The sequence below is a fragment of the Rhinopithecus roxellana genome, chromosome 9, assembly GCF_007565055.1.
Source record: "Rhinopithecus roxellana isolate Shanxi Qingling chromosome 9, ASM756505v1, whole genome shotgun sequence".
In the NCBI taxonomy this organism is placed as follows: domain Eukaryota; kingdom Metazoa; phylum Chordata; class Mammalia; order Primates; family Cercopithecidae; genus Rhinopithecus; species Rhinopithecus roxellana.
In genome coordinates, this window is record NC_044557.1 from 48,380,111 (window position 1) to 48,401,958 (window position 21,848).

The 21,848-nt window shown below is 32.5% G+C and overlaps 1 protein-coding gene across 21 annotated transcripts in view; it reads left to right on the forward strand.

The window, feature by feature from the left end:
- Positions 1-21,848, forward strand: part of RALYL (RALY RNA binding protein like) — a 737,403-nt gene that overhangs the window by 350,834 nt on the left and 364,721 nt on the right. For 20 of the 21 annotated variants that reach the window (XM_030938231.1, XM_030938233.1, XM_030938241.1 and 17 more), the window contains one exon: positions 738-1,016. The exons of the other annotated variant lie outside the window; for it this stretch is intronic. In XM_030938231.1, the coding sequence (XP_030794091.1) occupies positions 761-1,016 (256 nt within the window). In that variant the 5' untranslated portion in view covers positions 738-760. The remainder of the gene's footprint in view (positions 1-737; positions 1,017-21,848) is intronic. 21 annotated transcript variants of the gene reach the window in all.

Here is a 21,848-nt window from a genome sequence, read left to right on the forward strand (position 1 = left end):
AGGTTAAGAATAACATTTCAGCAGTTACCTAATCTCCTAATTTGCTGATCATTGATGAACATTGGCTCATATGTTTTGTTTTGTGTTTTTATGAAACTGACATGTGCTATTGGTTCAAATAAATAGCATATATAGTATTCTGGCTAAGTCGCTTATTTTTAAAATTGTGATTTTCTTATGTTAAATTTTCGAATTGAATTTCTAATGCCATTTTTTCTTTTCCACAGCCTTTAATGGAAAAAACTATTAGTTTCTGACAGAAGGGTTCTGATATTGAAATAGACAATATGTCTACCTATTACAGAAATATAAAAATAAAAATGCATGTACTCAAACAGAAGATGGAGGTTACATTTCTGTAATACATCTATCATTAGACCTTAGCCGTACTGGACTTTTGGTTGCTGTTGATAGAATAAGGCAGATTTTCCTCAAACTTTGTTTTGCAAAATAGATAGACTTAAATATAAAAACAACTGCAAAATGTTCAGTCATTAACAAATCAAGAATTTTTTATAACTGTATGTTAAGTCATTATAAGTTTTTTCTACTGTATTTAGCAATGCAATGTTTACTTTTATATTACTAAATATATTAATTTCTTCTCAAGAAAATCATTAATACTTAGGGATTGGAGGTTTCCTGAGTGTAATATTGAAAAACTGTTAAAAAGCCAGTGATACCCATTCAATCTAATGATTTACCTTTTGATTATTTGTTTTGTTTGTTTGTTTAAGGATTAAAGCAAGGAGAGCAAATCATGACTGGCAAAACACAGACCAGCAATGTCACCAATAAGAATGACCCCAAGTCCATCAACTCCCGTGTTTTCATTGGCAATCTAAATACGGCAATTGTCAAGAAAGTTGACATTGAAGCCATTTTTTCAAAGTATGGAAAAATAGTTGGATGCTCCGTTCACAAAGGTTATGCATTTGTACAGTACATGAGTGAGCGACATGCAAGAGCTGCAGTGGCTGGAGAAAATGCCAGAGTCATCGCCGGCCAACCACTTGGTAAGTCATGCTCAGACATGGATCTCATGTTATTGTTCATGTATCTGCAAATTGTTTTATTTCTCAAAACCCAACACCACTGTTGTTTCTACCTCTTCTTTAACCAATTAGAGTGATTTTATATTTATAATTCATATTTTTTTGTCTTATATTGCTTTATATATAGATATCTTGTTTTCTCTATAAATTTATAAATTTGAGATCAAGGCTACGTTGCAATACTTATTACCTCCACCAATCCTAACACAGCCAGGTAAATAATAAATATGCATCAGATTTAACTTTATTTGACTTGAAATAGCATCTGTCTTCCAGGAAACACTATCCTATGCAAAAAATAACTTCGCTTGTTATACTTACGGCATTTGATTTGAGAGCCTAATGCATTTTCCTCATTTCCTGTGTTTTGGAGGAGAAGGGATAGAAAATAGCAAAAGAAAGTAAATTTCTAGAACTGGGAAAGGAATATAATTCACATTTTTAAAATATACTTAAAGATTTTGTATATTATGCCTATATAATCATGCATAATAATCAGATTTCTTTCTAATGTTCAAGAAACAATAAAGTTTTTCACAGAAAGGAAAACAATGCAGTCTGAAATAAAATTAAAAACTTGGAAAAAATATTTAATAATTAATGTGTAGATAAAAATAAAAATCAGATAATTATTTAGATGTTTTTCTACCTTAGGAAAAAAATACAGTTAATATAGTAATGATTCCTCAATTTATATTTCCTGTTCTCTCTAGATTCATGTATCAAACTCATTGTACAGCATCTTCTCATGGATACTTAACAGGCATTTCAGCTTCATATGGCCAGAACAAAACCCATGATTTTCCACACCCTCAACCTTCTCCACTCCCAAGCTTCCTCATCACAATAAAGGGAACCCCCATTTTATCCAGTTTTTCAAAACAAAAAACAAAAAACCAAAAAACGACAACTTTGATTCTTAACTTCCTCAATCATCAAGTTCACATGTCAATATATCTCAATATATTCCAAACCCAATCTCCTTTCAAATGTGTGCTGAAGGCTATCTCATACAGGCCACGATTGTATCTCAGGAGCACTGAAATAACTCCCTTGTTGGTCCACTTCTTTTTACTCTTGCCAGAGTGTCTTTTAAAAACATAGATCAGATTATGTTCTTAACCTGCTTTTAAACCTCTAATGCCTTTCTCATACAGAATAAGATTCACATTCTATATCATACCTACAATGCCCTACACTGCCACATCTTCAATTCTATCTCCTTATTCTCTCTCCCTTCTTGAACCACTCTAGTTATGCTGGCTGCCTTGATAATGCCTCAGACATTCCAAGATTGTTCCTACTTCAGAGGCTTTGTATTTGCTGTTCCCTCTGTTCAGACAACAGGTCTTTGCTAATTATTTGTTCCCTACTTTATTGAGTGTGCTGTGCTCAAAATTTACCTGCAATGAGAGGCTGTTACTGACTAGCCTATCTAAAATGGAATAGTCACCTTTCTCCTTTCACTGTCTATTCCATTACTCTGTGTTAATTTTTTTCATGGCACCTATCAGCGTCTAGATTACATAGTTTAATTTATAATCTTACCTGTGTCATGACCACAAATATAAAGCTGAAGAAGCATACAAAAGAAGCAAGTCAAAAGTATAGAGAAGTCAAGCTAGAAGTGTGTTAAGAATATTGTGAATATTTTCAAATGATATAACACAATTAAAACTATTTGGGAAGGTATGGAATTCATTAAAATGTGGGAGACGTCAGAGGTAATAGTCTTGAGGGAAAAAAGCAAAAGATGTTTTGTGTAAGTGCCTGATATTTAACTACAAAAAATCACTATCAGATAGGAATATAAATTTTATTTCCATTGGTCCCATCCAACTTTCTATATTTTAAAGAAAGGAAATAAAGGAAGTGCTTTCCAACAGACATTGGTATATTTTCCACTTGTCTTTTTGTTTTCCTTAATGCCTCCATTCTGCTTGCTTACTTTGGTATGGGAATTTTCTGACATTTTTGTTTTTCTTTTTAAGTTGAAAGTCTTAATTCAGGGCCATATCCCAGCACATTTCAGGGGAAGCTCTATTTACTGTCTGTATCCTGATTATTATGAAACTAACAAATACTTGAGGAAATGCATTTAATTATTTTTGTTGTTTGAAAAATTAACTATCAGTTTAAGATCAATTAAAAGCCTGATTCACTTTTTAATGAGCTACAGCTAATTTTCTGGAGTTCTGTTTCCTATCACTACTCGGTTGATTGCTATCTTTTTGAGAAGAATGCAATGAACAAAGATAAATACCACACTAAAAATGTAGTGCCTTACCTGCACAAACCCAAGGAAAAAAATGATACCAAATTGCTTTGTTTTGAGAGGCACAAAGTTAAGTTGTGCCTCTTCTAAGATACCATTTCTCATTCTCAGTCATTCCTCTTAGATCCTCTCTTAGTTTTGTCCTCAGGTAAATCTTTAGAGCATATATCCTAATCATCTGTAATCACACTTTGTGCCTGAAACCAAGTCTTAGACTTTAGTTCAAATCTCATCTTTCCCTACGTCTGTCCAAGCTGAATGACTTTTCATACAAAGCAAGTATGTTACAATTTATCCAACAATTTTGTTTTTTAGGTCAAGCGCTTGACCATATCCACCGTTTTCTGTTTGTTTGTTTTACCTGTGTTGCTAGAAACTCAGGCAAAGGCATATCTTCCAATTGTTCCCTATAGAAGTTAGTTCCTCCATCATGTCCTGAAGAAGACCCTTAGTTTCTAGGATGTGTATACATTTCCAGCTTTAAGTATTATACCTTTGTTTTTGATGATTTGAGCAAAACTTCAGTTCAAGCATATTAATCACTTGCTTCTTGAGTTTTTTGATTCCCAAATAAACCCTTTCTAATCTGTCCCCCAACAAACCCCAGCAAGTTCTTAGTATGAAGCACATTTTTTATGGATGAAATAATAGGCCATTATTACGTGAAATTGCTATTAGTATCAGGTACAACAACCGATCTAAGCATTCTTCTTTTTCTTAAGAGTGAGAAGGAAATTAATATTCATTAGATCATGCACTGGATTAGTACTTTACCTATATTACCTTATTTGATCTCAAATAATGTGTATTTGTATATCATTTTCTGAAAAGGAACAGTGTTTTATTTACTACATGTTTAAAAATGTTTATATATAATTTAGAGATTAAAAATTAAACATCAGTAGTACCAGAAAAAATTAAACATCCTAATGTGAGTTCTTAAAGTTTTATGAAGACTATAGTCTTCATAATTTAATTTATTTTCTTATACATTTCCAGTCGTTTGGCACATTTTTTGCACCATGATAGAGCGTATCCATTTTTATACTTAACTTCCTGTCTTTGATACATAATAGAACACTGCTAAACCCTCTGTGGAAAAACAGAAAAAAGATTGCATTTTGACTCATATTACTTAGGGAGTCTTAAAAAGTCAGAATCTATCTATGAAATTATTCAGAATTTTTTAAATCACAATTCCTATAATGTAAAAATCCTCATAAAACTGTCTATGTTTTTTATTTAATTGATTTTAATACAATTTTAATATAAGCAAGTAAAATTTAACATATCCTCTTAATATTTAATTGAGTTTAAATTCTAAGTTTGTTAATATTGGAAATATTTATTGCATTTTTCAATCTAAGTGTAGTCATTAGAACTTTTTTCCTCAAACACATATGCAAGATAAAAACTTTTAAAATGCTTAATAGAGACAATTTTTATGAGTAGTCACACACGAAGCGTCCTTTCACACAAAATATTATACAGAGGTTAGAGACTCAGACTAGACAGTGCCAATTTTATGTATCTACTGATTACATTGGCTTGATTACAAACATGCTCTAAATATTTGCAATGTCTATCTTTGTATTCAGATTATTTTACTCTTACAATGCTTGTAAAAGATACAATTTATGAACTTGACAAGTCAGCTGTTGATAGGAGGAGGAGCCAAACATTGATAATTAATTTATCTAGAGCAATCATTTTTGTTCTGAAACTCATATGCAGGCCCCTGTCCTTAAGAAGCAAAGTTTGCTTTGGGAAAAGAATATATAAAGCAGAGAATTAAATTACTTTTATCACATTGTAAGTGTCTTGCAAATGCAGAAAGAATTCAGAGTGGGGACATGATTAATAGAGATTGTAAATTTTAAAGTAAATATGGTGAATATACTTAACCAGATCCTGAAGGAAGTAATGGAATTGTCTTAGCAGAGAGGAAGATGTTGGAGAGGTTTCATGAGTAAGAACAAAGAGGAGAATATTCAAATACTTGTAACAATTCCTGTCAAGCATGCGCTGAGAGCAATGGATTTCAAACATCTTTTTATCCTCAACTGTTTTGCATCCAGAGTGATCTTTTCAAAATTCAAATCTAATCATGTCACTGTCTTTTAAAACTTTCAGGGATTTCTCATTGTTCTCAGAAAAAAAGACTGAAACCTTTGCTGTGGGCTACAAGTTTCTATCTCACTTGTTTCTTTGTCACCTGCAGACTCACATCATAGCCCCCTCAGCCTTGCTTAGAGCTCCAGCTAAATTGACTTCTTTCAGTTCTCTGAACAACTTGTGTTCTGTCGCCCAACAGGGCCTTTGCACGTGCTATCTTGACTGCCCAGAATGTTCTTCCCTATGAAACTCTGCACCACCTCACCCTACGTCCCCACTTTATCCCCTTTACCTGGCTAATCATTCTTCAGATCTCAAATGAAATTTCAATCCTTTAGTGAAACCTCCTTGTCTCCCTCAATGCTAGCTGAAGTGTTTTACTATACTTTCAAGCAAGTGTCTTATTTTCAATTGTATTTTTATATTTATTATTTTGTAATTGATATCTGTCCCTTCTCTCTCTAAGCTATAAGTTTCTTAGGGCACGGACTATATGTATATGTATGTATATGTGTGTGTGTATATATATATATACACACTTACATGGCAAATGCTCAGTGAGGATGTACTGGATGAATGGTTGGATAGATGGTTAGTTGAAGGGATGGATGGACTTGTCTAAAGGGGTCCCTCACATTGAAAAGAGTACCACAGGAAGAAGAAAAAGAAGCAGGAGGAGGAATAAGAAGAGAACAGGGAAAAGAAGGAAGGAGAAGGGGCAATTGCAACTTCCCCAGAAAGCTAGACGATATAGTTGGGGTTGCTGTTAAGTGAAGGCAAGGTGGTTGTGATCAGCTTGCTAAGGAGACTAGGAATTTAACCTTGAAATCCTTCAACAGACATTCCAAAGGTAACTGTTCTATGGGTCTGATTTCAGTTTTTTATAAATATAATCCAATATTTAATAAGCATGAAATATTAACACATACATACTTTATTCAAAGGTTAGAGTGAATGATATATTGATTTGAAGAAAGATTTCTATTTATGAAAAACTTCCTACACATTCCTTAAAATGTCATCCTTTCATAGTTTTCTCTTATTAATAGCTATATATTTGCATGGAACTTCATCATTGTCAAAGTTCTTTCATGCACATATTATCTTCTTTGATTTTCACAACAATGCCAAGAAGTAATATTAGTATTTATGCACATTCTGCTGGCTAGGAGCCAAAGCACAGAGAAATGAATTTAGTCTGTATCACACAAATGGTGGTACAAGATTGTTGGCTCACGTTTTCTAACCCTAATTATTTTTACTATTTCTCCTTCCAGAAATGTATTCCATTTCAGCAGAGTGATCATAAACTCTGTCATCCAAACAATAATACTTTTGAGAGTGGAAAGGTTACTCTCATTGATTTTGCTTTGTTTGTGGGGCCTGTCCTGTGCATGGTAGGATGTTAGTAGGATCCCTGACTTCTACCTGCAAGATACCTCTAGTACCCCTTCCAAATAGTGACAGCCAAAAATTGTCTCCATATTACCAAATGTCTCCTGGGAGGCAAAATCACTCCAGTTAAGCATTACTATTTTAGGGTAATCATACCAAAATAAACGCCATTAATTTTCAGAAATGTTCTAATGGTCTTAGGATAAACTATATTAAAACAATGCTCTGAGTTATTTTGACAGTAACTCATAATTTATAATAAGAATGTATCTTTTCCAATATTTCAGAAAATAAAACTCAGGAAGCACGTTTCAGGGCAATTTTAATTTATTCATGACCATGGCTTACCCACTTACATCACCGGTTTGTTACAAAGTCCTCTGTCTCTTCACATCTTTAATACACTGCCTTTTAGAGGTGTGATTTTTCTTCATTAGATCCCTCCATTCAAACATGTCTAATCGCCACTAGAAATGATGAAGAAAAAGAAAGCATCATGGAAGTGTTAAGTGAAAAATACGGAGTACCAACATTACTCAGAGGCTCAGGATGATCTTCAAATATATATTATTCAACAACAACACTAAAAACTTGTTAAGACAAAGACAGAACTGCAGCATCCCTAGTTGATGCTGTCTCTAACAAATGCATTAGTTTTACCAAGCATCCATCCTGTTTCATTTTGGTAAGTATTATTCTTCTGCATATGCCTCTAGCTTCAAATTAGATGGAGTATCTGAGCATCTAGCAAGGACAGATTGACAAAGAGCCTGGGGTGAAATGAGTATGGATAATCATTTTTGACAAAGTAGTCTACCGCAGAACCCCTAAACAAGCACATGAACCTTATGGAGATTTCTACGTCATGAAAAATCCTGTAGAAAATATCTAAAGAATGCTGCAGGTAATAAATAGCACTTTCAGCAAGGCACCATTATGTAATTCTATGGTTGGACTGAGAAAAAAGAAGCTAATTTTTAGCTTTTGCCTCAGTGTCTAAAGAAGGTATTGTTATCATAATTTCTTAACTTGATAGGTTAACAAAACCTCCACTCCTGAAGATACAAATCAAAAGTTAGCCCTTCAGCTACTTTAAATATTAGCTGCAATAAGTGTACAAAAATATTTGAATATATAAATCTTGGAATTTTTCTTAACAACCTTTGAAACTATTCACCATTCTAGCTTTCTTTTTCGACCTACAAAATGTTCAACTCATTCCTATATTTTAAACATCCAACTTTCCTAACAGATTTTGTTATACAGATTATGTGAAGTACTTCATCAATTGCAAAATACTATGTAGAGATGACTACTATATTTGTTTTAAAAACTCTATTCACAGGCCGGGTGCAGTGGCTCACACCTATAATCTCATCACTTTGGGAGGCCAAGGCAAACAGATCGCTTGAGCCCAGCGGTTTCAGACCTGCTTGGGCAACATGGCGAAACCCCAGTCTCTGCAAAAAAATACAAAAATTAGCTGGGCTTGGTGGCATGCACCTGTGATCTTAGTTATTCAGGAAGCTGAGGTGGGAGAATCACCTGTGCCTGGGAAGTTGAGGTAGTGGGCTACAGTGAACTGTGGTCATGCCACTGCACTCCAGCCTCAGTGAAAGTGAAATCCTGTCTCAAAAAAAAAAAAAAAAAAAATTATATTCACAAGGCTGTGGAGGGACTTAAATGGTGTACAAATGAGTGGGAGTATGAAACTTACTTATGAAATGGTATTCAGTATAAATCACTTTTGTTTCATCATTTCTGGGATTCATGGAAACACATTGCCATCCCATATCAGTGGCTTGTACTAATAATGTTTTTTATTTATGTGTCATTTTTTCCTCATCAACCTTTTCAAAGAAGATCAAGGTACACTTCATTACATTTCTAAAATATTATCTTTCCAACATCCTTCAAGGAAGCTAAATAGCAGATTTCATTAAGCCCATTTTACAAATAAGTGAATTCTATAATGTACTTAAAGAGAGCAGGTTTTTATGAAAACAAAAGTCTCAGAAATTTCTTCCAACATTGTGCATAATTACTGTAAGTTTCCTTAGTTCTGCTTCCAAGGTGTGTGTGTATGTGTATATACATCTGGTAATTGTTTAAGAAGTCTTCATCCTCATCCTTCACTGTCATAAATTAATAAGTAACAAAAACAATACTATGTGGGTTATAAAGTACAACAGACATTCAAAGTTTTCAGTAATTAAACAGAGCTACTTAAAATGCCGTAAACAAATGCTAATTAGCAAGCTTCCACGATAGAGTGAATTATAGAACTAACGGTCTGTCAGCCAGGGAGATACATGGCCCCACAGATGATAGAAAGCCCAGGGGATTTGCTTTCTATTTCTAAAACTGGTTATTTGACTCAATCACTGACCCTAAATTAGTGAAAGCAGTGGTAGAGTCTGTAAATAATTTTTTTCATTAAAACTATCACTGGAAACTTCTGAGCAACATTTAAAGATCTTATTAGTTCTAACTTGTTTGTTACTTAATCCCTAGTACAAAGCTAAATAATATATAAAAAAAAAGAAAAAAATCAATGTCTGAAGTTGTCCTTCAATGTGGGGAATAAAATGTCTGAAAGTCATTTATGAGCTAATTTTAGAGTGCTTTACTATGAGAAATATTTATTCTTTCAACACTACATGTGTTGTTTTAGATGCTTGCAAACACATACTAAATTCTAAAAGAGAATAAAAACATAGTGCCCCCACCAAAATGAAATAAAATAAAATATAAAGTAAAATAATAAAACAAAATAGATTACTACTCTTGGAAAATATTCTAAGTGTAGAGTAAAATATGTGTACGTAAGATAACATGCAGATGAAGATGGTAAATACAAGATAAAGCATGATGTAATACAGATCAAATACCATAAAAGGACGAAGTATTGTAAATTTATTTAAGAAAGGCTTATGGGCCAGTTGTAAAGTAAAATGTTCACCTATGAAACAATACACAATAGGAAGTGGGAAACTCAAGGTATTATGTAACACACATCAAGTGCTGCTGGTATTTTAAATAAAAAGTATTATAAGGTTTTTTGGAGGCCTCTTAGGAAATGTAGATTTGAATTTAACTGTTAATCTAAAATAGGTGGCAAACAAATTGAGTATAATCATGAAGAAAATCTTTAGAGACTGCAATTCTTAAGTAATTTTAATTGAAACCAAAACACAGAATTGAAATATAGCTTGCAATGTTTGTGAAAGGCAGTGGTTCTGAGTTAGGCTCAGGACTCACGATTCCTGTGTTAGAATCCTAGCTCTCCACTTAGGACGTGTGGAACTTTGGACAAGGTACTAAAGAAACAGCTGCTATTGTCTTGTCTGTAAAATGTAGATGTAAGAATAGGGCCCGCCTCACAGAGTTATGAGGATTAAATGCATCAATATGTGTAAAACGGTTAAGAACAATTCCTGGGACATACAAAGTCTTAAAAGAAGGCAAAAGGGCTAGACCTCCAATTAAGTCCTACTGTTTAATGCCTTCTAAAAATGAATTTAGAAAACTGGAGAAACAGGTCCTAGATCTTCAGCTTTCTGAAGGTGTTGGTCCTGTGACAAGAATTTATGTTCTCTGGCTCTAATTTCCTCATTTGTGGGGAAGCCATGGGACTAGTTGATCAGTAAGATCCCAAAAAAGACCAAATAATCATGATGGTTTCTGCTTTTTCTGTCTTGTTGAAAAAAATCTTTGCCTCTTCTTTGGCCATAAAGACATCTTTCTGTGTTTCCTTTTAAGGGACTTTTATATTGGTTTTACTCTTCACATTTAGACTTTACTACCTCTGGAATTGAATTTTTTGGTATGGTATTTGGTAGTGAAAAAGATTCACTCATTTCCATATGAATATCAAGTAATCCCACAGGATTTGTTGAAGAGACTCTTATTTTCTAACTGCCCTGAAACATCTCTCTGAACATAATATATTAAGTGATCAAGTATATGTATATATGTATGTGCACGGACACACACACACACACACACACAAACACACATTTCAATTTACATGTAATTAAATATATGCTGCAAATATTATATCACAAATAATACTGATAAATACTGTAAATGACACCATTTTGGACATGTTTCCTAATTGTTTATTCCTGATCTATTTATTGATATACTTATGACCTTCTAAAATCGCTTATAAATTTTAAGCTTACTTTAGATTTTTAAACCAGTGTATGTGTCCAGCAATGTCTCTTGCAAAAAATGAGTTTTATTTATGATCTTCCAGTATGTACACATTTCTTTCCTTGCTTATTCATAGGATAGCACTTCCAGAATAATATTGAAGAGCAATATGATGGTAGATATCTTTATCTCATTACATGAGAAACCTGTCAATATTTTGATATTATTGTTTATCATAGGATTGTGTGTGTGTGTGTGTAAACTCTATATTAAATTAGGGAAGTTATCTTCTATTTCTAGTTGGCTAACAATTTTTACCAGGAAATCATGATGAATTGTATCAGCTATATTTCATGCACACATTAAAATGAATTTTTATTTTCCCTTTTATTCTGTTAGTGTGATGAACTACAATTGATCTTTGATTGTGAAATCAGTCTCATACTTCTGGAATCAACCCAACATGATAAAAAAAAAAAAGTATTATGTTGTATTTTTCTTTAACCTCTATGTTCATGATGAAAGATTGGCTTATAATTTTTTTTCTTGTTATGTCCATGTCATTTTTACCGTCGAGGAGATGTTGGCATCATAGAACAAACTAGGAAGTAGTCCTACTTTTCCTGTTATCTGGAAGAATCTGCATGTGATTGGTAATATTCCATAGCATTTGGGTAATCCATCAATGATACCAATTGGGTCTGGAATGTTTTGTGGAAATATCTTTAATACAGATTAATTGCCTTCATTGAAAAGTACTATCAAGACTTTAAAAATATTTTCTTATGTCAGTTATGGAAAAATAAGTTTTCAAAAAAAGTGTACATTTGATACACATTATCAAATATATTAGCATAAGATTGTTAAGAATTTTAGGTTATGTCTTTTTATTTTTGAATCAGAATAGTGATAATTTTTCCCTTAACTCTTTGATTTTAAGTCAGATTAGTCATCTGTTCAAGTACCCAAATTATGACTGTGTGTTTTCTCTATGGCATGTTCGTTTTTGCTTCATTACCCTGGAATAATATCCTTATTTTTTTCTTCTACTTTTTGAGTAGAAGTAACTTCATAAATGAAGACATAGATCATTGATTTTTAGCTTCTCATGTTTTCTAAAACAGCATATAAGTCTGTAATTCTCTCTGAGCACAGCCTCAGACTCATCCCACAAGTTCTAGTATGTCATATTTTCAGAATCATTTAGTTGATAAATATTTTCTAGTTCATGTCGATATTTCTTCTTTGACCATGGGTTATTGAGAGGTTTGTTACTGAAATTTTAATTTTAAAAATTGATTTTAGCTTAATTTCACTGTAACCAGAGAATAATAAATAATAAAATTAATTAAAATTCAATGAGAACTTTTAAATAGCCCTAGATATGGTCAGTTTTAGTTAGTGTTCTATACGTAGTTGACACACAGTACATATATTCTATTGTTGTTCTGGGCATCCTTCTTTATGTATCAAACAGGCAAAACTCGCTAATTGAATTACTCTGACCTTCTGCATCATTATTGAATTTTGTCTTCTTTTCCATCAGTTATTAATAGATGTGAATTATGATTATGTATCTTTCTGTTTATCTTCTTAGTTCTTTATTTTGCTTTATTTTATATCTGAAGCAATATTATTTAGTAAATACAAACTTGGAATTAATGTATCTTCCTAATGTAGTCATCCTTTTATACAGTATGATATATCTATATCTTTAGTAATTATTTCCATCTTAGAGAAAAGCTTTGTTTAATTTTAATATTCTTTAACTCACTTCCTCTTGATTTGTGTTTGTATGGTATATCGTTTTTCATCCATTTTAATTTCAGTGATTCTGTGTCTTAATATTTAATTTGTTCTTGCAAGGAACATAAAATCTGCCAAACACAGTATGACAGCCTTTGTTTTTTTAATTCTGATAACCTATTCACATTTAATTGTGGTTATATTTGAATTTATGTCTACACATTTGCTGTTTTTTAAATTTGTTCCATGTACTGCATGTTAATTTATGGCCATTTTTAGATTAATCTTTCTTATATTGTTTTGCCATTTCCATTCTGTTAGCTCCTAAGTTCTATATACTTTATGGTTCTTGTGGTATTAGAGATTGCAACAGGTATCTTTGATTTATTAGTTTAATGTAAATTATACTTCATACTACTTCCCAGATAATCTTATATCCACAGAACACTTCAAGTTCGTTTTTCCACCTCTCACCTTTTATGTTATAGTGGTCATGAATTTTAATTTTACATACATTTTGCTTTCTTTCTTAACTTTATTTTGGAGATTTTCTTTTATTATTATTATTATTATTATTATTATTATTATTATACTTTACTAGGGTACATGCGCACAACGTGCAGGTTTGTTACATATGTATACATGTTCCATGTTGGTGTGCTGCATACATAAAATTGAAGAGACCGTATAATGAACTAGGTGTACGCATGACTCCATATTAACAGCATATACCATTTTAATTTTTTTATACATCATCCATTTCTTCCTCAGTACCTGGATTGTTTTGAAGTAAATTCCAGATCTCAGATTACATCATTTAATCTGCAAATATTTCAGCATGCATGTATGTATATGTGTAATATATATTTCCACATATATGTATATATGTAAATATATAAATTATAATTTCTTAAATAACCACAATATTATTATCTGATAAGATTTTGCTGTGTCCCCACCCAAATCTCATCTTGAATTGTAGTTCTCATAATCCCCACGTGTTGTGGAAGAGACCATTTGGGAGGTAATTGAATCATGGGGGCGGTTACCCTCATTATGTTCTGGTGATAGTGAGTGAGTTCCCAGAAGATCTGATGGTTTTGTAAGAGACTTTTCCCCCTTTGGCTTGGCACTTCTCCTTGCTGCCACCATGTGACGAAGGCTGTGTTTGCTTTTCCTTCTGCCGTGATTGTAAGTTTCCTGAGGCTTCCCCAGCCCTGAGGAACTGTGAATCAATTAAACATCTTTCCTTTACAAATTACCCAGTCTCGATATTTCTTCATAACAGCATGAGAATGGACTAATGCATTATCACACTGAATATAATTGCTGTCATTCCTTAGTGTAAATTTAGTAACAATCCTATTTTCACAGTTCCGTCTCATAATCGTTTAATTTGTTTGAATTGAAATTCATAAAAGATACAGAGATTGAGATTCATTGACACGTCCCTTAAGTCCCTTAATTTAAAAGTTCTCCTAAATATATCCCTGCATCCCCTTGTATTTTATGTTGAAATGCATTTTGACTCCATTGAAAGAATAAAATCACTTGTCCTATATAATTGTACAGGTCTACAGTTTGATTATTGCATCCTTCTGGTATCATTTAACTTGCTTCTCTGTTTCTTGCAATTCCTGGAAATTATTGGTTGTATCTAGAGGCTTGATTAGATTCAGGTGGAATTTTTTAAAGATTTATTCCTAGTGACTGTGAACTTCCATCAGAAGGTACATGTCTGATTTTCTCTTCTTTTGTGGTGCTAACAGCCAGTGAATATAAAATTCACTCCTATCTTTTTATTTTTTTATTTTTATTTTTGCTGGAATTATTCTAAAAAGAGAAACATTTTCCATTACATATTTGATTACCATGAATTATGATTGTATAGAAAAATAGGATAACTTACTATTATTTCCCCTTTATAGTAGTATTCAAAATAGTAAAGTGGTGGTGTATCACTTTACAAAATCACACAAATCACCACTAAAGAACTTACTTATGTAACCAAATACCGTCTGTTCCCCAAAAATCTATGGAAATAAAAAATTTTTTAAAAGCTTAGTAAAGTGGTTTCCTAGTATTTTCTAAAGACTGAAAATGAGTTTTAAAATATTCTTAATAATTTTATGAGCTCAGGGATTAAACATAGATATATTTCAGTTCCTTCCCATTATCTCAATTAATGATCAAATTATTATGACTTTGACACCATATTTATGTTGGTTTCTGGGTCATTTTGACAAAACTCAAAGAGTCTATGATAATTTCCTTTATTTCTGATATGACAAAATGTTCCTGAATCATAATTTCCTGCCCCATGCTGGGAATCAGCCAGGTCTCTAAAAAACTCTGGTATCATTTAGTGGGAAATACTATTTAGATCTAATATTCTGGGTGCTAAGAAAGCTCATTAACCTCATCAGTCTTACAGTGACATCTTATATCAGCATTGCCAGAAATATCACTTCTCAATGACACTATTATGACTACTCATTTGATTTATCCCACAATACACATATAAGTCTCAGAAAAACAGTACCACCAGCACCAACATCATTATGATATCTGAAAAGAGTTTAATAGTTTCTCATTTGAGGGCTACATTTTTTCCATAGAGAATATTCTGTTAGGTAAGAACAACAAAATTATTATGTTTTAAAGTCACTTGGAGTGGTTCTCCTCTGTGAGGTTATGTCACCAAGTAAAAACACAGTTATAATGTTTGATTATTATACTTACTTTTCTTTAATTTTCTACAACCATGCATAATACCTACACAATTCCAAAATCAAATTAAAAATATATATATTCAAAGAAATTTAGCTTTTTTTACCTCTACTCTCCTCTCTCTCTTCCCACTTGTAAACTTTTATTTTTTAAAAGATCTAATCTGTTTTTCTGTCTACATACCCTTCATTTTAGATAAATCATGATGTGTTAAACATACTTTTATCCGTATGAGATTTTTTATTTGTCTATTATTGTGAAAATTTCGTATCTTTTTGAGATACTCTTTTTATCGTTGTGTAGTATTCTGTTGTATAGATGCTCCATATGCCATAGTTTATTAAACCAGACTACTGAGGTGATTACTGACATTCAGATATTTCCAGTCTTTTCTTATCATCAGTTATACTGCAGAAAATAAGCTGATGAATATGCTCTTTCATATTTTACATAGGGTACACTGAGATGGATTCCCATAAATGAGTGTGGGATCAAATAGTAAGAACATATATTACATTTTGCCAGATATTTTCATCTATCATATTATTCAACTTCAAATTTTATATTGCAGTGTTTGGCAGCATCTGTTTTCCATGTATTCCATGTACCCATATATCTGGAATATATTTTACTACATAAAATATATATTGTAAGACTTGAATTTTTCCCCATCTGATGGATGATGATAAGTAGTATCTCATATAGTTTTAATTTGTATTTCTCTTACTATAAGTGAAATCAGTTGTATTTTTCTTATACATTATTTTTGTTTTTATTTTGCTTGTGTCAACTAAGAAAATGATTAAATTCATTTTTAGCTGTTGCTCCTTGAATCATATTTCTGAACAAAATTCCCACTTCTAACATCTATAACAACTTGCCCTTTTTTATTCTCATGCAGTTTATGTCTCTTATCCATGTGGAATTTACACTGATATGCAATATAAGAAATTGGTCAATTTTTTACCATATCCATACAGTTATCCAGCTATACCATCATCACTTATTTTATAATCCATCTTTTCCTCTCTAGTTTAAAATACTGCCTGTGTGGTATTTAAAATTTCCATAAGCAATCAGTTCTATTTTTGGATTTGCTTTTCTGTTCCATTGGTCTGTCTGACCTAAAACCTGTCAATACTAAATGATTTTCATTGGAGAAGAGTAGTTTTTTCATCTGGCTGGACAGTCCTCCTCCATGCTCTTCTCTTTCAAGACTGTCCTCTCTATACCTACTAGATTTTTCCTTCAAATAAAATTTTTATTCAAAATTTTTAGATACAGAACAATATTATATTCTAATTGGGCTTGCTTTAAATTTATAAATAAACATAGAGGGTTGACAACTTTTTGATACTGGAACTCTGCAACTAAGTACATAATATGTATTTCTGTTTGTCCAGATCTATTTTTGTGTCTTTTGGAAGTGTTTTATGGTTTACTTGATGTATGATCCTCATGCATATTTATGTTTCTGTTTTAATACATTCTTTTAGATTTGTTAGCATAAATGAAGTCTTTTCTCATATTATATATTTTTTTCTTTATATCTTATAGCTGATTTTGTTTTCATATATGAATGCTACTGAGCTTTGGGGGAGCAATATTATAATGACATGCTTTACAAATTGTCTCTTTATTAAGTGTCCTGTTGATATCTTCTGCTTGTCAAACTATATAGTCATATCTGCAAATAAAGATATCTTACGTTTTATCAAATTACTATGTTTTTCCTTGTCAAACTGTATTAACTAATAGCTCCAAAAGAACTTCGGTATTAGTAACAGTGGTGAATGTTCTTGTGTTGTTCCTGATTTTGCAGTAAATTTTCTAACATTTCCACATTACGATTCTGACTTTGGGACTGAATTTATGTGTGTGTGCTGTGTGTAAGAAGGAGGAAGTGGCAGGACGGGATGAGACAATGGAGGGAGACAGAAAGAGAGAAGAGTAAAACAGAGAATTTTTTTTCTTTTTTTTTTTTTGACAAGATCTCACTCTGTTGCCCAGGCTGGAGTGCAGTGGTGTGATCTTGGCTCACTGCAACCTCTCCCTCCCAGGTTCAAGTGGTTCTCCTGCCTCAGCCTCCCAAGTAGCTGGGACTACAGGCGCCCGCCACCACGCCCAGCTGATTTTTTATATTTTTAGTAGAGATGGGGTTTCATCATGTTGGCCAGGATGGTCTCGAACTCCTGACCTTGTGATCCACCCACCTCGGTCTACCAAAGTGCTAAGATTACAAGCATGAGCCACTGTGCCCAGCCAAGTTTTTTCTTTTAATCTCTAGGAAGACCTTTTTATTGTCATTAATTTATTGTATTACTGAAGTTTTCTTTGTGGGATAATATGCCACAATTTGGTGAACATTCATGTGAACGATATGGTACATATCTAAAAGTTGATATCGTTTTTGAGAATTGAGTTCTCTGGTAAATGTTTACCATGGCTCCTTACCCAGGTTTCCAGTGGTTTTCATTGTCTGAAGCTTGACTTTTAGTATATTCCCCAGAAAGGCCAATGGGAATAATATTCCCTGAGATTTTGTTTTTATCCTCAAAGTTGTAGCCTTTATCCTTGAAGGTCACTTTCACTTGTTAGCTGTTCTGGGTCAATTTCTCTAGGTTAAAAATGTGTTCCTTCAGTATATATTTTCAAATTAGATTTTTTTTTCAGGAATGTGTTCTCAACTTATAATTTATAGTGGTTAATTTATATCATTTAACATTTCTTTGCTAACTTCTACATTGATCACTTTTTCTCAAATCCTTTTTATCTTTTTTTGAAGTTTATTTTTGATCTTTAAATTTTACCTTCTTTCCATCTCATATTTCTCTTCAGTATGATTTTCTGTGTTTATTTGTTCACATGTCTTTTCTAGCATAGACTTTCTTTATGAAATTGTTTTCTGTCATTTTCAAATATTTCCTGAGTTCTGTTGCATGTTTACAGAAACCCTTTTATCTACTCATGTCATTGTAGGGACTTTCTTATTCTAATTGCTATACTTATTTAGTAGTCACTACCATTTCCTTAAAAGTTTTAGCACATATTGAAATTATGTGTTATAATTTTGTTGTTTTGTGGCCATGTATTTCCAGTGTTCTTTTGTCATCTGTATGGATGTATTTCCAGTTCATGTTTACTTTCATTTTCTCTTAAAACCTATTTGGAGACTTGAATGTCATCTATTCCTGTTGTACTTCTTAAAAGGAAATTCACTTTTCAGTGTTTCCAGAAGGGATAAAGTAAGGCGGAATAAGTTTTCTAGCTTTATATCATTAGAATTCTCACTTTTGTTGTTTTCAAAAGTAACTTTGAAACATGTCCTTTTATATCTTGAGTTCTCTTTATTGTTCTTTCTTCCTCAATTTTATTTAAGCCATTTCTTTTCTATTCTTTTTTTCTTTTTGGACCTAATTTGCTTTCTGTTCAACTTGGAATTTATTACATGCAATTTCTTTTCACTGGGACATTTGGCTTTGCTTGGAAGGAAATTACTGGCTGTTAATTGAGAGTTTAAAAGGTCAAAACCTCCCGAGAATGAAGAACTTTCCTCAAAATAGAGACCCTTTTTATGTACTCACCAATTGGATCATGAGAGCCCTCTGCAAGTTTTGGATGCTTTTTCCATATGGATCTACTACATCCAAAGGGAGTAGCTGTTTGAACTGTCCTGTTCTCAGAGAGGCCCAGTTATTTTTATTCCTCTTTTTCCCACACAGATACAGCTATGCTATGTAGATCTTGCAGCAGGTAATAATTTCTCTCCATGTACTTACTCATCTTTGAGGGTTCATGGCATATTTTTGTCAGGAGTTCAGCTAAGCTGGAGAAAGTAGCCAAGTAAAACAAGTCGAAATGAAGATAACAGTCAACGCTTTAATCACTTACTGTGATAGTGTGAGCTAGAAACAAAATCGAGGAAAACAATGCCATCCCCTTCCAATCCATTTTCCCCATAGATTGGTGTGACAGTTGAGGTTCAGGTGGATCAAAACAGACTTGAGGGTCATCTTATTGATAACAGAGCTCTGAACAAAATGAGTTTGCCATTTTATGGACCCAGGAGCTGGGAGAAGACAAGGGGCTAGGGCTAGAAGTGGAAAAATGCTGAGTACTGAGTCTGAATGGAGAAAACTCCTTCAAAATGTCTTGTCTCTCTCCTGATAAGGAAGTCTTTGCAAAAGCCCTGAGGAAAGCCTCTGGGAAAGAGCTCAAATAAATAAACTATTGAATGGAAATACCTGATCTAGAAATGCAGATATGCATGAGAGTATGGCAGGCTAGGGAGCCTGGGTCCTTAACTGGAACTCCCTTCAGTGCTCGCAGTGCCCTGTATTCAGTCTAGGGTAGGGAGGGCAGCTTTCCCCCAGGAGGCCTGTCCGGTAAAGGCTTTGTAATTGCCTATGTTTGAGCCTAAAAAATTCACACCTAGATTTTTTTGATCAGCAGCTAAACTCCTCAACCTTGTCACCAATTTTGTTGTATATATTGGATTTGGATTGTTTTGATTTCACCATTGTAATTGTGGTGTCTGTTTTTATGAGGAACGTTTGTGGAGTACTGCCACCACCACCTATCCAGAATACTCTCTACATACATTTTAGCAACAGGAGACCATATTTTCATTGTTTGGTGGAGCCAATATTCATTAACATTTAACCAGATAGCTACCCTTTCTGCTACTCATTGTTCTTTCCTTCATTTCCATGTTTCTTTCCAAAGAACTTTTTAGTATTTCTTTAATATTGAGAGCAAACATTTCTTTCAATTTTGTATTAATCTGGGTGTCTCTCTCTCCCCCCAACTTTCTCCTATTTCCTTTAGCTTCACTTTCAACATTATCTTCACAAGCTATAAAAACTAGATTGGCAGTTATTTTCTTTTTTTTTTTTTTTTGTAGATAAAATATATTTTTTATTTTTAAATCTCTTTAAAAGATAATTGATTGTTAAAAGTAATAATGTATTGTGGGGTTTACAAATATGTAAAAGTGAAATGTAGATAGCAAGCAGTAGCACAAAGGTTGGAGAGTGGAATGAATATACACTCAAATAAGGTTCTTAAACTATAAATGTAGTGATATATTATTATTTGGAGATAAACTCTAACAAGTGAAAGACATACTGTAAACTTGAACCAATTTAAAAAAAAAAACAAGATTAAAAAATACTAGAAATGAAAACAAAACAAAAGCCAATGAAATGAGATCATTAAAAAAATCACAATTCAAAAGAAGACAGGAAAAGAAGGAAAAGGTAATAAAGTACAGATAAGGAAAAAAAGCACTAGAAAACAAATAAGAAAATGGTAGATTTAAAACCAACCATGCTGATAATTACATTAAATATAGTAGGCCAAACACCCAACTTAAAAGGCAGAGATTATCAGCATGGTTGAAAACAAAGCTCAACTAAATGCTGTCTGTGAGGAACCCACTTTAAATAGAAAGCTATGTAAGTTAAAGAATAGGAAAGTATACTATGCTAAAAATGAATTTTAAAAGCTAGCATGGTTATTAATATCAGACAAGATATATTTCACAACAAAGAACACTACCAGGGATAAAAAGGTCATTTCATAAAAATAAAGAAGTAGGCTGTAATCCCAGCACTTCGGGAGGCCAAGGCGGGCAGATTGCTAAAGCCCAGGAGTTCGAGACCAGGATTGGCAGTTATTTTCTTTCAGAATTTTAAAGATATCAAATAAGTTGCTACAATTAACAGTAAAGATATTTTCTAAGAATTGAACAGGCTTGCTAACATAGTAGTTGAAATTGAATCAACACATGAGCAAACTGATTTTCTTTATGTTCCTCTCATGATATTGAAAATATTTATAAGTTCTAGACTTCAAATAGTACCATATTTTTCTTTAACCACTAATAATTAAAAGTGAAGCTGAAAAATTACTCACATAGACTTGGTTAAAATAGTTTCTTTAATAAAATATTATATATTTGATTTATTATACACCTTTTTATCTTATAAGAGCAAAAGTAAGTTTATAAGAAATATGTTTGTCCTTTAGAAACTTATGACAATCTCTTTATTTCAGAGTATAGCAATTATGAACGTGGTTTTTATAAACACTATTATTCTGACAGTTTTCTCCAATGTTGAAAGTTAAGTAAAGCTCATTATAAAAAATAAAGGTTTTCCAAATTTCTTCGTGAATGTTCACTCTTGGTTACTATCTATACAATAATCATAAAATCACCATGGACACAGAAATTGTTGTTTCAGCATTAAGAAAACAACTATTTCATTGCAACAAAATCTTGGTCTATAACCATTACCCAAGGTATAAATATAAACTTACATTAAATAGAGAAATGAAGAAAATAAAGCATAAACAATATTTTTTAAAGGTAG